Source organism: Pantherophis guttatus, chromosome 2 (assembly GCF_059756535.1).
Source record: "Pantherophis guttatus breed Tessera chromosome 2, ASM5975653v1, whole genome shotgun sequence".
Taxonomy (NCBI): domain Eukaryota; kingdom Metazoa; phylum Chordata; class Lepidosauria; order Squamata; family Colubridae; genus Pantherophis; species Pantherophis guttatus.
Genome location: NC_142064.1, coordinates 256,174,718 through 256,193,898, shown reverse-complemented (window position 1 = coordinate 256,193,898; position 19,181 = coordinate 256,174,718). Strand labels below are relative to the sequence as shown.

Here is a 19,181-nt window from a genome sequence, read left to right as displayed (position 1 = left end):
CGGGACATTGCAACTGTCATAAATATGAGTCAATTGCCAAACATCTGAATATTGATCACGTGGCCATGGGGATGCTGTAATGGTTCATCCTTAATCCTTCAAGTCTCACATATCCATCATGCCTTATAATCGTCAGTGTGAATAAATGCTTACATGGCTAATATTCCTTATTATAAAAATTCTCACCCTGGTCATCACTTCTTTACCCTCCTACCATTGGGAAGGAGATATAGAAGCATAGCCAGCTGCACAAACAGGCTGAAGAACAGTTTTTATCCGTGGGCTGTCAGACTCCTGAATGAGAAAAAACATCATAACTACATAGAATGATGGAATGCAGGGCCGGCGCAATGTATAACATGTTCACGCTGGTATAATAGAACTAGGTGTTTTGTTAATATGATTTATTGGGTTAGGGCAGGGGTGGGCAACTGTGGCCCTTTTACAACCTGTGGACTTCAACTCCCAGAATTCCTGAGCCAGCTTGGCTGTCTCAGGAATTCTGGGAGTTGAAGTCCACAGGTTGTAAAAGGGCCACAATTGCCCACCCCTGGGTTAGGGATTTTCTGTCTTCACTGTGAGTTGTATTGTGTTGGGGTGTGTGTGTGTGTGCACTGAGGGAGCTCAACCAATCTCATTATATATATGTTGTGCACTGACAATAAAGATTTGAATTGAATTGAATTCAGTACATGCTTACTGAAATTGAAAACCTGCAGTTTTGAGTCTAGTACAGGTAATCCTCAACTTACAACCATTTGTTCAATGAACTTTTGAAGTTCTGAAAAAGTGGATCAGTCCTTATGACCATTGCAGCATCCCCATCATCCTCTGATCAAAACCTGGGTGCTTGGTAACCGGCATGTATTTACAATGGTTGCAGTGTTCTGGGGGGTCACAGCATGGCCATTTGCGACCTTTCCAACTGGCTTCCAACGAACAAAATCAGCTTAGGAATCCAGACTCATTTAATGACCACACGGTTCATTTATCAACCATGACAAAAAAAAGAAAAAGACCGTAAAACAGGGCTCAACTCACTGAACAACCAACCACCTTGCTTAGCACTTAAAAATTCTGGTCCCAAATGTGATCGTAAATCGAGGACTGCCTGCGCTTTATTTATGAGATTTGCCTACCGTTTTTTTTTTAGCAGCTCTCATATAAAACGCAACACAAAAGCAATGTAATAATTAAAATAAGAGCTCCAGTCTCATTGGCTACTAAATTGAATAGTAAAAGAAGCCACCAGCTAGAATTCATTTGATAGAATTTGGCACTCTTGGTTGCGGTTAATCCCCAAAGGCCTTCTAGCACAGCTATGTTTTCACTTCTTTCTAAAAGCCCACAAAGGGGTTGTCAGGCCTGGAAGCCATCTTTTGTATTAGGCCTTCAGACTTGCCACGTTTACTACTGTGGGAAACTGGGAGGAGGGATTGTATGGAGCCAAGGTGATATATACCCTGTTTCCCCGAAAATAAGACATCCCCTGATAATAAATCCAATCGGGCTTTTGAGTGCATGTGCTAAAATAAGCCTCCCTCCCAAAATAAGCCCTCCCCAAAAATATTTAAACGCAAAGCTGGAAATCCGGTAAGACGGCAAGAGGAGTCCCATCTTGCTCCACGCGCCCCAAAATAATAAGATCTCCCCGAAAATAAGACCAAGCACTTATTTTGGGGTTTAAAAAAATATAAGACAGGGTCTTATTGTCGGGGAAACAACGGTAATCATAATAACATTCCTTTCTCAAGAAGTCAAGGACAACTTGCCCTGCACCTGGAAGACTGGAGCTGGGAGGCATCTCCAGTTAGAAAGATGTTTGATTGGACCAAGTGATGGACTTGTGGGTGTTGGGCAGAGACTTGAACTCTTTTTTTTTTTATTGCAAAAGTTTTACAATTACATTTTCACCCCATTTTTCCCCCCAACCCACCCCATACTCCCCACCCTAACCCCCCCAAACCCCCCCTAACCCTCCCCCCTGACTTCTACAGAATATAATCCCATCAAAATCCCCTTTTTATAAAACCTGAACCCCTCAAAGAGTTCAGACTTGAACTCTTGAGAAAGGAATGTTATTATGACTATATATCACCCGTGCTCCATACGATCCCCACTCCCAGTTTATTTTTATTTATTTATTTTATTTTATTGTCAAGCATATATAACAGGTAAAAGTATAAACATAAGTTGAATACATGAAAAGAGTAAGAGTGAAAAGGAATATTAGGACAGGGATGGTAGGCATGCTGGTGCACTTATGCACGCCCCTTACAGACCTCTTAGGAACGGGGTGAGGTCAACAGTAGAATCTTTCAGATAGAATCAGTGGTGGGATTCAAAAATTTTTACTACCGGTTCTGTGGGCGTGGCTTGGTTGGCGTAGCAGGGGAAGGATACTCTAAAATCTCCATTCCCTCCCCACTCCAGCGGAAGGATACTGCAAAATCCCCATTTCCTCCCGATCAGCCGGGACTTGGGAGGCAGAGAATTGATGGGGGCGGGGCCAGTCAGAGGTGGTATTTACTGGTTCTCCGAACTACTCATAATTTCCGCTACCTGTTCTTCAGAACTGGTCAGAACCTGCTGAATACAACCTCTGGAAAGAATAGACAGAAACATTTGGAAAAGGCAGTCCCAAAAAACCCGTCTTGAGTCATGGTAGCAACCACAGACTTGGTTCTCATTCTTACAATCTAATAAACTAACACACGGTTTAATTGTTTGGCTGAACCCTATTAGCATTTGCATCAATTGGGATTTACAGTTTAAGGGCTGTATCAGAACCCAGACAATTCTGACTTAGCCAGAAAACTGTGTGTTAACAAAAACATGGTTCAGTGTGAACGTATGAATGTGGAATAACACTACGATCCTTACTTGTCTTTCAAAAGTAAATCCCATTGACCTTAGCTTCTTCCCCCAGTAAGGCAGCCCTCCAGATGTGGTGAGGCCCAAACTCCGAGAGCTTACATGATCATTTGCTTTGCTGGCTGGGAAGTTAGGAAACAGTTGTTCCAGTATAGGTGGAAATCCACCTGGTTGAAAAAGCTTTTAGAAAAAAGCTCCACATTAAGGACTATAATCTTGGGAATAAATGCCAGGGAATACAGAAGGATTTGCCACTAGCTAGGTTGGCCTAAAGTACTAACCATTAGCAAACCTAATTTTAGCCTAGAACTGTGATGGTGAATCTATGGCATGCATGCCAGAGGTGGCACACAGTGTCCTCTCTGTGGGGACGCGAGCTGTCGCCCCAATTCAGCTGCGCCGCGCATGCGTGCACACCTCCCGCAGGCCAGCTGATCTTCGGGTCTCTGTCAGGCATTCGTGGGGGGGCGGGGTGCATGCAGGAGGTGCCTGCAGATGTGCAGGGTGTAAAGACGTGTGCGGTGGTATGTGCATGCACGGGGGCAGGGCACATGCACAGGGGGTGGGCTGCATGCACGGGAGGAGCCCGCACATTGCATTTTGGGAGTTTGGCCACCTCTCACCAGCCAGCTGGTTGCGCCTCCCGCCAGCCAGCTGGTCTTTGGGTCTCTGTTGTGCATGTACAGGGGCGGAATGCATGCGGGGGGGGGCACACGAGTGCATGTGGGGGCAGGGCACATGCAGGGAGCCGTGTGTGCATGCGGGGGGCTCATGCAGGGGGCTGCGCACACCTGCATGGGGTGGGGCACATGCATGGGGGTGGGGCGCATGTGCAGGGGGCATTGCATTTGGGGGGTTCGGGCACCTGTGCATGCATTCACATACATGCACACACACTTTTGGGCAGTTAGTCCGAAAAAGCTTAGCCATCACTGGCCTAGAATGTTGTACAGAATAAGCCAGCATGCCTAGTTTAAGTTTCAGTGCAAACTCGGAATTAACGCTGATTTAAATAAAGGACAAGTATGTGCATTGTAGAAAGATAGTTATAAGAATATCCAATGAGTTATAGTTCCTGCTCAAAAATATCACTGAAAAACATGCTTCCGCGGTACCTGGATGAAGCTGTCTATCTAGATCCGCTCCAGTCCGGCTTGAGGCCTGGGCACAGCACGAAAACGGCATTGGTCGCATTGGTGGATGATCTCTGGAGGGCTCGGGATAGGGGTTGTTCCTCTATCCTAGTCCTGTTAGATATCTCAGCGGCTTTTGATACCATTGACCATGGTATCATGCTGCGCCGGTTCGAGGGGTTGGGGGTGGGGGGCACCGTTTTACGGTGGTTCTCCTCCTATCTCTCTGGCCTGTCGCAGTCAGTGTTGGCAGGGGGGCAGAGGTCAACCCTGAGGCGCCTTACTTGTGGGGTGCCGCAGAGATTGGTCCTCTCACCCCTCCTATTCAACATTTATGTGAAGCCACTGGGCGAGATCATCTGTGGTTTTGGACTGGAGTTCCATCAGTACGCTGATGATACTCAGCTGTACACCCCAGGTCATCCCAATGATGTCCTTGAAGTGATGTCTCGGTGCCTAGAGGCCCTGCTGGTCTGGATGGGGAGAAACAGGCTCCGACTCAACCCCTCCAAGACCGAGTGGCTGTGGCTTCCGGCGTCCCAATATAGCCAGCTGGTGCCATCGCTGGCTATTGGGGGCAAGTTACTGGCCCCCATGGAGAGGGCTCGCAACTTGGGCGTCCTCCTGGACGCATGGCTGTTTTTAGAAGAGCATATGAAGGCCGTGGCCAGGGGGGCTTTTTATCAGGTTCGCCTGATTCGCCAATTGCGTCCCTTTCTGGATCGGGACTCCTTACGCACAGTCACTCAGGCACTCGTCATTTCCCGCCTGGACTACTGTAATGCTCTCTACATGGGGCTCCCCTTGAGGAGCATCCAGAGGCTCCAACTGGTGCAGAATGCGCTGCGCAGGGGATTATGGGAGCGATGGGGCACTCCCATGTGACACCCCTCCTGCGCAAGCTGCATTGGCTTCCGGTGGTCTTCCGGGTGCGCTTCAAGGTGTTGGTCACCTTTAAAGCGCTCTATGGCTTAGGGCCTGGGTACTTACGCGACCGCTTTCTGCCACCGATAGCCTCCCACTGGCCTGTACGCTCCCACACAGAGGGACTCCTCAGGGTGCCGTCGGCCAGACAATGTCGGCTGGCGACCCCCAAGGTGAGGGCCTTCTCTATGGCAGCACCTGCCCTCTGGAATGACCTGCCCCCGGAGATATGTAAGCTACCAGATCTCCGTGCTTTTTGCCGTGCCCTTAAAACTTTTTTATTTCATCAAGCTGAGCTGGCGTAACACCCCCCCCCTTAGATATTTTTAGATATTTTTAGATATTTTTAATTGTAAATTGATTTTACTTGGGCAGTTTTAAATTTATTGGGCCAAAATTTGTTTAATTCTTTTAAAAATTTTAAATTTTGTATGTGATGTTTTTATTCTTGGCTGTTCACCGCCCTGAGTCCAGTAGGAGAAGGGTGGTATAAAAATTTAATAAAATAAATAAAAATAAATAAATATCTTCTTTTTTTTAATGGCTTTTCTTCCTTGTTCTACACTTGACTTGTACCTGCCCTTATGTCGGGCATAATAAACCAGGAGTCAGAGCATATATGAAATTCCAATTAAACTGATTTATCAGTAATCATGCCTATGCTCAAGAATCTAATCATTAATATCTTGGCATTAGATAAGAACCAACAGAATTCAAGAGCAGTTGGATCCAGTCCATTTATGGGTACTTATTGACTCTAGGCTGAGTCCATCCAGGTTCCACCACTCCTTCTTCCACACCTTGTCTGCAAATGACATAAACTATTAAGCCATATGGTAGAATGAATTCAGTTTTTCAAGGGTCAGCCCATTTTCTCCTGATTGTCTATGGACTTACATCTCATTGGCTGGGGAAATGGCAATGCCCCTTCAAGCCATTATTTAAAATTTAGACAGGGGACACACCTTGGTCATTCCTGGACTCTTCCTAGAACTGAATCATCAAGCAATCAGTAAGTTGTCTTTAACTGGGCAGATAGGCTGTTGGGTATAGCAGACCGTTGAGTACTTAGTAAGCTTCCCTTCCCTTAATATATTTGTATAATGATAGGATAGATTGCATGCAGTTGATATTATGCCGGGAGACCTAGAGATCAGATGCTCTTGAGACAAAGTTTTGTGATTCTTCAGATTTCTGGGGCATAGAAAATGATAACTTTTTGCAGTTCATTCTAAGAATTCATTTTTTTAAACTATAATGTTTTATTTTGGGATGATGTGGTAGTAAAATATTCTTATTAAATAGCTAAAATTCCTACTGGAAAAATACAAGTAAGTGATACACTCTTAGTCATTTGTATATTTTCAAGGACACTCCAAGCATAATGTGATAAACCAGATTTTAACTAGCTTGTACTTTGTTCACAATGCTAAGGCAAAAATCATGGTTTACGAACCATAATAGCCAGATTCACAGATCCTGCTATGCCATAATATAGTCTGTTTGTTTTTGGAGTATATACGTCGTTAGCCAAATGTCAGCTTCTATAGGCTATCACAATATGTTTTATTGGTATTTTTTTCATGTTACAATACTTGAGAATTTTCAGATGAGTTAGGAAGCACAAGTTAGGAAGCATAAGTTAGGAAGCATTTAGAAGAAAAAGGTAACCAATTGTGATATTTAATACATGTATATAATACTCTGTCTATGGCACCTGACTTTTGGTCCAGTCTGTATATGAATCCATTGTACTGTGTTATGACTAAAGCCTATAGATTGGTTGGTCATTATGAGCAAGAATGAAACTTCCTACTAGCTCCGTATTACCTACAATGTTTATTGTGATCAATAATCCATCTAAAATAAGATATGAAATTATATAAAGACCAATAAGAATATGGTAATCATGGATGTTTGATTACATGTCCAAGCTGCTTCCATGAAAAATTATCATGATATTGGTGATACTGTCCTTGGGATCAGAAATTAAGAACTTTGTATGTTAAAGTTCTTAACATACAAAGGGATGTTATGAAGGGATGTGGTGGCTCAGTGGCTAAGATGCTGAGCTTGTCGATCGAAAGATCGGCAGTTCAGCGGTTCAAATCCCTAGTGTTGCATAATGGGGTGAGCTCCTGTTACTTGTCCCAGCTTCTGCCAACCTAGCAGTTCAGAAGCATGTAAAAATGCAAGTAGAAAAATAGGGACCATCTTTGGTGGGAAGGTAACAGGGTTCCGTGCACCTTTGGCCTTTAGTCATGCCGGCCACATGACCACAGAGATGCCTTTGGACAGTGCTGGCTCTTCGGCTTTGAAATGGAGAGGAGCACCGTCCCCTAGAGTTGGGAATGACTAGCACATATGTGCGAGGGGAACCTTTACCTTTACCTTTTATGTTAAAGTTCTGTCTGGGTGTTGTTGCACGATGGGTAAAATGAATGAGTTCCTCTATAAAAATTACAATACATGAATGGTGGTTTTGATTTTTCCTGAAATGCCTAGACAAGTCTGTTCAGATAAGGGTTTTTAGAATATCTGTTCAGCACAAAAGCTGATGTTTTACCAAAAAGCTAGGAATCACCATTCTTGATCTGCAAAGCCAGACTTTCTTGCAGTTGACAGAGGGGTCTGTCATGAGAGGACAGCAAAGTATTCATTCATTGTTGGAATAATTGAATCAGTAGGCGACTCAACCAGCCAGCCTTGGATATTATAATATTTGGGATGATTGCAGTGCTAATGGTCTCATTTCCCTCAGGGCAAAATATCTGACCTAACCCAGCCCAAATTTACTTTTGCATGTAAGATGCATTCCCTCAGACCAATGACGTTTTTCTAGGTCATTAACTCTTGCCTGGCATCTGCCTCCTAGTTGGAATGACAGATTGTTCATGCGAAGGGCAACTATATCTGAAGATAGATATTTAAACTTCTAAAAGATGTGGCTCTACCTAGGATTCCCATAACCGGACTGTAAAATTCTTAATGGACAATAGATGACAGCAAAGAGTTAGATGATCATCTAACAATCCCACTCAAACGTACTTTGCGTGACATGTAAGAGATTCTAGAATTTTCAGACTTAGTAGTTCTTTTGTCTAGTAGTGGTTGCACAAGGCTGTATTGGCATAGATTAACAAACTTGACCTTGAGGTGTAGCTCTGAATTTCAGGCTACAACTATAACTTCAAAGACCAAGATGAGCTAAGCATTTCTCGAAACAAAGTCTATTGTGTGAGAAACCTTGCTGATGATGCGTAGTGTCAAAGGCCGTCAAGCAAATTGATGGTTCTTTACTGATTAACCATTTGGAGATAAGGTTTATTACAAAGACCATTTGGAGATAAGGTTCATTGCAAAGTCCAAATAGAAGTTGGAATCTTACCTAAGCCAGGCAAATTTCACTCCTCAAATTTCAAATTAACCCAATTCACACATTCACAACGATTAGATTTCCTTGGTTGGGTTTACTGCTTGTTGCATGAATTCAGTTAATTATAAGGTTTTCAGAAAATCATGGGTAACAAAACATGCTTAGTATTAGAGGTAGTCCTCGATTAACGACCACAAGTGAACCCAACATTTTTGCTGCTAAGCAAGACAGTTGAGTTGTGCCCCATTTTACAATCTTCCTTGCCACAGTTGTTAAGTAAACCACTGCAGTTGTTACGCTAGTAACACAGTTGCAAAGTGAATCTGGCTTCCCCATTGACTTTGCTTGTCAGGAGGTCAAAAAAAGTGATCACACGAACCCCAGATACTGCAACCATCATAAATATGAGTCAGTTGCCAATAGTCCAAATTTTGATCTCATGGCCATGGGGATGCTGCAATGGTTGTGTGAAAAACAGTCATAAGTCATTTTTTCAGTGCCGTTGTAAATTCAGTCACCAAACTAACTGTTGTAAGTCAAGGACTACCTGTACAGAACATACTTCACACATTATCCTAGTACAGGTTTCAGTACAATACTAGTATACAGTACGGTACATTATATAGATGTACAGAATCCGGATGTAATCTGGCTTCACACACTATATACTAAGCTATGAATTGTTGAATAGGTGGGATTCAGGTATTTCAGTAACATAGTGAAAAATCTGAAATTGGTTTGAAAGTTTACACGGGCCTTTCACTTTCATCAACGCCCTTCAGATCCTAAGGATCTGGGGATGAGATAAGGGACATTGCACCATGATACATATGACATGTGTCAACTCGCAAAGCATCCCTGGCCTCAGGGGTGAAATGCTCCTGGTTCGGACTGGATCGCCCGAACCGGTAGCAATGGTGGTGGGTGGTTCGGAGAACTGGTAGCAAAAATCCCTGCCCCCCCATGCCCCCATGCCCAGCTGCGCAATCACCAGAGGCTTTTTTTTAAAAGCGTTTTTTCTACAACTTCTTTCGCTGAAAAAATGCTTTTAAAAGTAAAAAAAAAAGTCTCTGATGATCATGCGGCTCAGCTGGGATTGTCAGAAGCTTTTAAAAGCATTTTTTCTACAACTTCTTCGGACAAAAAGGTTGTAGAAAAAAATGTTTTTAAAAGAAAAAAAGCCTCTGCCGATCAGACAACTCAGCTAGGATCGTCAGAGGCTAAAAAAAAAGAAAAAAAAAGCCTCTGCTGATCAGGAAAGTCAGCTGCAAACTTCAGAGGCTTAAAAGAAAAGAAAAAGCCTCTGCCGATCAGGCAAGTCAGCTGGGATCATCAGAGGCTTTTTAAAGCATTTTTTTTACAACCTCTTCAGCTGAAGAGGTTGTAGAAAAAATGGTTTTAAAAGTAAAAAAAAAGTTGACCACGCCCACTCAGTCATATTACCCACCACCACCACCAAGCCACACCCATAGAACTGGTAGTAACAAATTTTAGATTTCACCACCGCCTGGCCTGCTCTCGAGTTGTCATAAGCAAGGGAGGGGAGGTGGGAAACCGGCAAAATGGCACAGCAGCCAAAGACAGATGCACATTCTATGCTTATCTCTCTCAAGGCTGTATCCCAGTCTTACTTACAGCAGCGATGGGAATGACCGCTACAACCTGCAAAATTGCTTCATTGGCGAATGTGATTGATGACACACCCTGGGGGGAAGGGGGAAACAGGGTCATGATTGGAGCATAGGACACACAAGGAACAAGACAAATTCCTTCTGTGTCCAATCACACTTGGCCAATAAAAAATTCTATTCTATTCTATTCAATAAATTACGTAGGGTCAGAGCTGGCTTCATTTGGGAACGTGCCGACATGAAGCTCCTAATAAATATCTGGATTTCTTCTGAAACTTGGCTTGAGATTCATGATTTCATTAGGGCATCTGTAGGAACCCTGACAACATGATTTTGACATCATGATGTTTACCAGATCTACCAATACTCACATTCCTTGACATTTTTTGCAACAAGTTCTGGGTGGAGAGGTCCCAACACACCTGAAGACATCCAGGGGATTTCTTGGTAGAGCATTCATAGTGGAAGATGTTTCCTATTGAATTTGTAGGGATTAAGTGTTTTGGTCCTAAAAGCCATGGACATCACAACACACACACTTGTTCGTTTCTCTTTCAGATCATGAGAGTCTTTGATTTGTCGGTGAAACCTGGTGACTGCATCAAACTGAAAGGGAAAATCCATCAAGGGGCCAAGAGGTTTGTATGATTAATTGGCTTTAGGCAGGTCTGAAATGACATTAAGTCAGTGATGAAATTAATTTTTTTTACTACTGGTTCTGTGGGTGTGGCTTGGTGGGTGTGGTATGGCTTGGTGGGCGTAGCTTGGTGGGCATGGCAGGGGAAGGATACTGCAAAATCTCCATTCCCACTCCACTCCAGGGGTAGGATACTGCAAAATCCCCATTCCCACCCTACTCTGCAGCCAGCCAGAGGTGATATTTGCTGGTTCTACAAACTACTCAAAATTTCTGCTACTGGTTCTCTGAACTGCTCAAAATTTCCACTACCGGTTCTCCAGAACCTGTCAGAACCTGCTGGATTTCAGCCCTGCATTAAGTCCTTTCTGGCTTTGGGTAAATTTAAAAGTCTTCCTTTCCCACTTCTGTTGCTCATATAAATATTATTAATGCAGTGTTTTCATTGGCAGTGAGCTTAAGAAATTCCGTTTGTGAACAGAATATCTTAAAATGACCAACAATTGATATGAAATGACTTTGGAATGACTGAAGCAGGATTCCAGCACCATGACAGGCAACATGGTTTGCTGGTGTGGAGATAGATAATGAGCCACATTCAATCTGTTTTCAACAATGCAGCCTTTTTTAATATCCCAAGGTTTCCCCAAAGTCATTTTTGTCTTGCAAATCCTTGTAAACATTGGGGGGACGGGGGGCGGGGGGGGGAGGAGAGAAAATGTGATTGAGTTCACATACTGTACTGTGATTTGGTGAATAAACTATAATACCAGGGGTGAAATTCAGCAGGTTCTGGAGAACTGGTAGTGGAAATCTTGAGTAGCTCGGAGAACCGGCAAATACCATTTCTGGCTGGCCCCAGAGTGGGGAGGGAATGGGGATTTTGCAGTATCCTTCCCCTGGAGTGGGGTGGGAATGGAAATTTTGCAGTATCCTTCCCCTGCCACACCACACCACGCCTACCAAGCCACGCCCACAGAACCAGTAGTAAAAAAAAAATGAATTTCACCACTGTACAATACCCACAACACTGATCTATCTTCAGCAGGAAGTTATCCCCTAAATTTAATTTTGGCCCCATCCACTGCAATTCATGGTGAAATGTCTGAAGTTGACTTAGGAAACTGCTAGTAGTATAGTGTTTCTCAACCTGAATAATTTTAAGATGCATGGCTGTCAACTCTCAGAATTTGGAATTCATATCCCAGAATTCAGCCAGCATCAATGGGAATTGAAATCCACAAGTCTTCACATTCAGTGGCCCCTAACCTTTGGGGCACCAGGGACCGTTACATGGATTTTTTTTCTGCGGACTTGGGGGGGGTCATGATTGTGTATATTGTCTGTATCCTGCATGTACGCAGATGGGGCTTCGTTCGCTTGTGTGGCCCAGTTCCTGGTGGGCTATGGACTGGAGCTAGGCCTGGGAGGTTGGGGACCCCTGTTAACATAGGATAATCAGCCTAACACTCCAGTGTAGAATTTCCGTTGGGAGATTCCCTGGGAGCAAACCTCACTTTCAGCTTGCCTGATTATGAAGGGCAGCAATATTCATGGCTAAAGCTGAACCTCCCCATCCACAAACCATTCTTCACCATAGTAAGTTTCTCTCACATTCAAATTGATGGTTCTTCTCCTTCAACCGAGACATAGCCAACTCACAATCTTCAGACTCTACATTATGTTCAGCCCAACTTCTGTGCCCCGTTTTTTAAGGGCAGATCCAGACACTCTGCTCTGCCCATCAGTAATATGCCCCCTATCTCCTAAATGCAGAAAAAGATGTCCTTCTTCCAACCCCAGACCACTGCAAAGGTACTTCCCACTTCCCCTGCTCCAGTTGAATTTTCTAGCTCTGATTCAAAATGGATGCTTTTCAACAGGAGCCATTTTAAGCCCCTCAGGTTGGATAGTGTGTAGGGCTTCCTTCTGACTGAGATTCATTTACAGCATCAGTTGGCTGTTGTCAGGCTCTAAAAACTAAGAAAGACACACTAAACCAGGGCTGTCAAACTGGATTTCTTCGAGGGCTGGATCAGCATTGTAGTTCTCTGCGGGCCGGCCGGGGTGGAGTGTGGTGGGGTGAAAGAGATGGCTGCCTCCTGCAGCACCCTGCTGGCAAAAATGGAGTGGGGAAGAGGCTGCACATGGCCCCTCTTGCGCCCCATTTTTGGCCTGGATTGCCTCATGCAGTACCCTGCTGGCCAAAACAGGATGTGGGGGGGGGCATATGCACCCCCGCGTGCCCCGTTTTCGGCCTAGATGGCCTCCTGCAGCACTCTGCCAGCCGTTTTGACCAGCAGGGTGCTGCAGAGGCTGTCCAGGATGAAGAGAGGTCACAGGGGGGCCGTGCGCGCTTCCCCTGTGCCCCATTTTGGCTGCCAGAGGCACCATGGGCTGGTCCTTTGCTATTTCCAGGGTGGCCCTCTGGGCCAGATTTAAGCACCCCATGGGCCGAATCTGGCCCGCGGGCTTTGAGTTTGACACCCCTGCACTAAATCTATACTCTGAGAACTTCTAGGGAGGTGCTTTCTTAACTTTCTTTCTTCTACATTAAACTTTGCTGTCTTTTATTCCTCTGGAATACACTCCCTTTCTCCTGGGAATCTGGACTACATTCCACCACAGCTCCAGGGCTTGTAATATCCCTTCTCCACCAGCAGCTGGTCACTGCCCTGAGTAGCCATTTTGTGCTGGGTTGCTCTAAAGTTGCGCTATTATCTTTTTTAAAAAAAAATATTGTATTTAATAATGCCCATTAAGTCAACCAACTTTCCTTACCAATGATTCTAGACCCTGTCTAAAAACTCTATTCAGCATGCCCAATGGGCATTCCCCCCCCCCCCCATTTTAGGCAAGAGATTTAGTCCCAGTATTTTCCTTTGGTTTTGCAATTAAGAAGAAGTGGATGTAATGTAGGCTTGATGTTTCGAAGGTTTGTTAACCAAAGTCCTGCTGAATCTACTGCCATCATGGTGGTAAAACGCTTGAGGTATACTAGGGTCTGCTGCAATGAAATTATGATGTTTCAGAAGAAAATGAAAAGAAAATTAAGGGGATTATATCCGGGTTAAGTGAGAGAATGCAGGAAGGAAGACATGCAGGGCCTCCATCAGGGAACCACAATGGACCTGGTGAGAAGAGAACACTTCCTAGAAGGAAAAGCAGGCACTGGTAGACCAGTTCCTCCAGGAGTCAACCCCAAGGCTTGCCTTATCTCCACGCAGGGGTGGAATTCAGCCAGTTCATACTGGTTCGGGCGAACCGGATGTTAATTTTAATCTGGTTCGCCAAACTGGGAGTTGCAAGGATTGGCTGACCCCGCCCACCACTCCCTGCCCCTCCCAGGAGTCTCCATGCAGCCTGTTTTGGATGCAAAACAGCCTCAGCCCATGTGGAGACTCTTGGAGGGCGAAAAATGGGCCTACCGGAAGTTCTGGAAGTCCAGAAACGGGCCCATTTCCGCCCTTCAGAGCGCTTCCGGAGCCCAGGGAGGACATTTTTGCCCTCCTGAAGGCTAGAGAAAAGTCTTCAGAGCCTGGGGAGGGTGAAAAATGGGCCTACCGGAAGTTTGAAGTCTGTTTCTGGCCTCCAGAGCCCAGGGAGGCCATTTTCGCTCTTCCGGAGGCTCAAGGAAAGCCTTTGGAGTATGGGGAGGGTGAAAAACGGGCCTATTGGAAGTCTGAAAACGGGCCCGTTTCCGGCCTCTGGAGAGTCTCCAGAGACCTGGGGAGGCCGTTTTCGCCCTCCCAGAGGCTCGAGAAAAGCTTCCAGAGTCTGGGGGGGGGGCAAAAACACCACCCACCCCGTGGTACAGGCCGAGTAGGCCACGCCCACCCAGCAACCAGGCAGAGAACCGGTTGCTAAAATTTCTGAATCCCACCCCTGCCTACATGAATGGGAAAGGCAAGAAACAGGGAAAGAATGAATCCAACCTTGTGATGGACAAAGTCCAGTCTGAACACCAGCCCAAGCACCAGCCCAGCCTTGCTGCCAAACCACTGAAAAATGGGACTGCAATGTTTGAAATTGGCTTACGCAACGTGTGTTCAATGTGTCGCCCTTCCCTCTCTTAGTTTTGTCATCAACTTAGGTCGTGATGATTCAAATCTGGCCATTCACTTGAGCATTCGCTTTCAAGCCCATGGAGACGTCAAGAAGGTGGTGTGTAATTCCAAATCGAATGGCCAGTGGGGTGCGGAGGTACGGCCATCGATATTCCCGTTCCAGGAAGGAGCTGAAATCAAGGTCAGGAAGAACATTTAAGGCACTGAAGTGTCAGTTCAAAAGATGTGGGATCTCTTTAAAAAAAAAAACATGGCTGGGTGTTAAAAGAGTTACCTTTTCTCAATCACTTTTTTTTTTCCTCCCAAGGTAGTGAGGACTCTTAGGTTGTATCCACTGCTTAGATTAAAGTGAAGTTGAATAGCAATAGCAATAGCAATTAGATTTATATACCACTTCACAGCCCTCTCTAAGCGGTTTACAGAGTCAGCCTATTGTCCCCCAATAATCTGGGTCCTCATTTTCCCAATCTCGGAAGGATGGAAGGCTGAGTCAACCTTGAGCCGGGCAGGATTGAACTCCTGGCAGTGGGCAGAGTCAGCCTGCAATACTGCATTCTAACCACTGAACCACCGCGGCTGTTCATATTGCCCTTTTAGTCATGCAATTCGATTGGTTCTTTTTATCCATTAGAGTTATGTCCCATTTATTTAATCTGGGCTTCTCCATAGAATCTGAGTGCTGCATTATAGCCTCCTTGAATCTGGGAAGGATAGATAATTCCTAAACGGCAAGTACAGGTAGTCCTTGACTTACGATCAAAATGGAGGCCAACACTTCTGTTGTTAAGTGAGACCCATTTATGATCTTTCTTGCCACAGTTGTTAAGTGAATCATTGCAGGTATTAAGTTACTAAAACGGTTGTTAAGTGGATCTGACTTCCCCATTGACTTTGCTTGCCAGAAGGTCCCAAAAAGGGTTCACATCACCCCATTACACTGCAATCGTCATAAATATGAATCAGTTGCCAAACGTCTGAATTTTGATCACGTGACTGTGGGGAAGCTGCAATGGTCATAAGCAGTGATGGGATTCTGCTGGTTCTAGGCGGTTCGGCCGAACCGTTTGTTAAATTGTTGGCTCGCCCTGCCCCTTGCCCCGTCCCTCCACACCAATTGGCAATAAATAGTGGTGGGCGGAGCGGGGCAAGCGAGCCAGCAATTTAACAAACAGTTTGGTGTTTTTTTGTAATTTATTGGCCTTGCAGCACACCGAACCATTAATTAAATTGCTGGTTCGCCTGCCTCTCACCTGACCCCGCCTCCCACCGCACGGCGCCAGCCTACCCTAGCCAGGGGTGGGCAATTGTGACTCTTTTACAACCTGTGGACTTCAACTCCCAGAATTCCTGAGACAGCTGTCTCAGGAATTCTGGGAGTTGAATCCACAGGTTGTAAAACAGCCACAATTGCCCACCCCTGCCCTAGCCCATCCAGTCGCTGGGAGAGACGCGCAAGTTTTCTCCGCCCTGGAACACTGGCTGCCCAGGCTGCAGCCGAAGCTCCGCATCGTAATGGCCTCCAGGAGGAGGAAGGGCGCTGTCTGCCCCATTGCGAAGCTCAGTAGGAGCAACAAGAGCCGGGCAGGCGCATGCGCAGTGGGGCGCAGGCTTAAGGTGCCGCCTCCAAGCCGAGGGGTGACCCGATGGTGTGGTAGGTTCACTGCTGCCACTGCCCAGACGGGAGAGGAGAAAGAGAAATGAAGGAGAGAAAGGGGGGGGAGAAAGAGAGGTGAAGGAGAGAAGGGGGCGAAACAGATGAAGGGGAGAAAGGGGGAAGGAGAAAGAGATGGAGAGAAAAAGAAATGAAGAAGAGAAAGTGGGGGGGAGAAAGAGATGAAGGGGAGAAAGAAAGAGATGAGAGAGATGAAAGAGACACACAGAGATACCTGTTTAAAAGAAAATACTGGGAGCCACAAAACCTGGGTGGGAGTAAGTGATATGGAGTTGGTAATGCCCACCCAGGTTTAAGGTTGTGTTTAAGTGTTTACATGTGTTTAAGATTGAGTGTTTAAAGTTGCAGACCCCTGACCTACCCCATCCGATCGCTTCACCCTGCAGCCAGCCCTGTAGGCCTGTGCCCGCCTCCCACCTGGGCAGCAGCAGCCTACCTACCCCGGTTGTATCACCTTGCCCTGCAGCCGGCCCGAACGCCTGCCTCGGACTGCTCCAGCAGGTCATTTTTATTTAATTAATTTAATTAAGAATGCTGCAATGGGCATAAATGACCGGTCAAAAGTGTGAGGACCTGTCAGAAATGACTTTTTTCAGCCCTCTGGGTAGTCCCTATGTGCATATGGACTACTCAGAGGGCTGAAAAAGTTATTTTTGACCGGTCCTCGGACTTTTGGCCAGTCCTTGAACTTACGACTGTCCTCACATTTTACGTTTTGCGTCCTATCTTGTCACCATGGTGAAGAGAAGTAGTGGTGAAATGACTGACACGGTTGTTAAGAATGCCGCAACGGGCATAAATGTGAGGATGGTCATAAGTGCGAGGACCGGTCAAAAATGACTTTTTTCAGCCCTCTGAGTAGTCCCTATACACATAGCCAGGCCCACCCGGTCACATGACCACCAAGCCACACCCCCAACTAAGCCAGGTCCACAGAACCGGTTGTTTAAAAAATTGAATAACACCACTAGTCATAAGTGTGAAAAGCAATTGTAAGTCACTTTTTCCAGTGTCGTCGTAACTTAGAATGGTCATTAAATGAACTGTTGTAAATCAAGGAATATCTATATATTTATTCCCATAACTGGAGCAATGGTGACTATGTATTTAGTCATCCATAGGCAAAACTATGTATATATTTCAAATATATGGAGTGGTGGAGGAAGAATCTGGATTTTTCACTTCCTGTAGCTCATGAAGGAATTAACTCGTTGGCCTGTTCTTAACAGATGTGCCTCTGCTACCAATCTGGGGAGATAAAGGTGAAGATCGATGGACAGGAAATCAGCTTCCCCAATCGTCTTGGCCTGAATTCTGCCCAATTCTTCTCTGTTGATGGAGACATGACCCTTCTGTCTTTCAAGTGTACCAAGTGTTGATGAAACATAGTCATAACTTCCACCCTGTAGATTTCCTGAATAAGATACAGAAAGGGCGAATAAATAAGTCATCTGACTTCTGTCTCAGTTTCTTTTTTATTCCTTTTAAAATAATAATATAAAAGAAATAGCACATTAATATAATTATCGTAAAAATGTATACATTGTCAAAAAGAAAAAGCTTTTAAAAAGTGGGAAAAAATACAACAGAAAAGAACAAAAAATGTATCATAATAGTAAATTTATTACTCTAAATATACTTATATAATTCCAATATTCAGGTCTATATTTCTAATATATACCTATATGTGTGTGTGTGTGTATACATATTTATGTATATGTATGTATGTAAGTATGTGTGCATGTATATATATATATATACACTGTGTTTCCCCGAAAATAAAACCCTGTCTTATATTTTTTTGAACCCTGAAATAAGGGCTTGGCCTTATTTTCGGGGGGGGGGTGTCTTATTATTTTGGGGCCCAATTTGGGGTGGCACAGGGGTGAAATGCTCCCGGTTCGGACCGGCTAGGGCGAGTAGGTAGTGATGGCGGAGGGCAATTTGGGGAACATCCCCCATGCCCAGCTGAGCCGCGCGTTCATCAGAGGCTTTTTTCTCTTTTAAATGGCTCTGACCAGCCAAGCTCTGACAATCCCAGCTGAGTTGCCTGCTAATCAGCTTGGATCGCCAGAATCATGTAAAAGAAAAAAAAAATTTCTCCCTTACCTTAGCTGCGGGTCGTAACGCAATCCATTGCATCAGCAAGCAACTGAATCTCCCTGCCTGCAATCAAGCTCATCGGTGAGCAGCTCTATCTGCAACTTTAAGACTTGTGGACTTCAACTCCCAGCAAAGCTGGCTGAAGAATTCTGGGAGTTGAAGTCCACAAGTCTTAAAGTTGCCAAGGTTGGAGACCCCTGTTCTATTGGGTAAGTTTTTTTCCCCTTTGAGAGCTTTAAAAAAATAGTTAATTGGGTTTTTTTTAGTTGTTCTTTTTTTAGACCTAGCCATTTAAAGTTTAGGAAGTTTTAAATTTAGCTGCTTTTATATAAAAATAAAAATAAATAAAAATAAAATAATATTTGTGCAGCTTTCTGAGATTTAGTGTGTTTCTGTAGTGTTTCACTCTAACTACACAAACACACAAAATCTCACAAAGCTGTATGTGGAATTTTGTGTGTGTAAAGTGTGAAAGTTGGTTTTTTGGGCTTTTTGTGGCTGTGTGAGGTTCTTGCTTGTTGCGGGGCCATTTTGGGTCTAGCACAGCTGCTTTTACATTATGGGTGAGCCAGTTGTGTTGTGTTGTGTTTTGTAGGTTAAAAAAAGGCAAAGAAGTGACATTGACTTGGCCACGCCCACCAAGTCACCTTACCACCAAGCCATGCCCACTAATTAAGCCATGGGTGGCAGGTGGGGTGGGGAGGAGTAGAAGCGAGGGGCAAGAAGCCCTGCCGTGCCCAGTGAGGGAAGAGACGGCAAGAATC

At 44.9% G+C, this 19,181-nt stretch overlaps 2 protein-coding genes across 2 annotated transcripts in view; one reads left to right on the top strand and one right to left on the bottom strand.

Moving 5' to 3' along the window:
* The first annotated feature begins 5,887 nt into the window (after positions 1 to 5,887).
* LOC117667921 (16 kDa beta-galactoside-binding lectin-like) lies at positions 5,888 to 17,769 on the top strand. The gene is made up of 4 exons (XM_034421536.2): positions 5,888 to 5,943; positions 10,497 to 10,576; positions 14,652 to 14,823; positions 17,544 to 17,769. Exons 2-4 carry the CDS (start codon positions 10,500 to 10,502, stop codon positions 17,691 to 17,693), a joined length of 399 nt encoding a protein of 132 aa, XP_034277427.2. The 5' UTR covers positions 5,888 to 5,943; positions 10,497 to 10,499; the 3' UTR covers positions 17,694 to 17,769.
* The window catches only part of LOC117667920 (uncharacterized), a 43,211-nt gene continuing 41,397 nt past the window's right edge, over positions 17,368 to 19,181 (bottom strand). The window contains exon 6 of the transcript XR_015732713.1: positions 17,368 to 17,728. The gene's annotated coding sequence lies outside the window, so the exon portion shown is untranslated. The remainder of the gene's footprint in view (positions 17,729 to 19,181) is intronic.

Bases quoted from the DNA above. Each gene is read 5' to 3' on its own strand.
- LOC117667921 (XM_034421536.2), top strand. From the start codon at position 10,500: ATGAGAGTCTTTGATTTGTCGGTGAAACCTGGTGACTGCATCAAACTG. The intron at 10,577-14,651 runs GTTTGTATGATT...TCCCTCTCTTAG, and splicing joins ATCCATCAAGGGGCCAAGAG to TTTTGTCATCAACTTAGGTC. The intron at 14,824-17,543 runs GTCAGGAAGAAC...TGTTCTTAACAG, and splicing joins AGGAAGGAGCTGAAATCAAG to ATGTGCCTCTGCTACCAATC.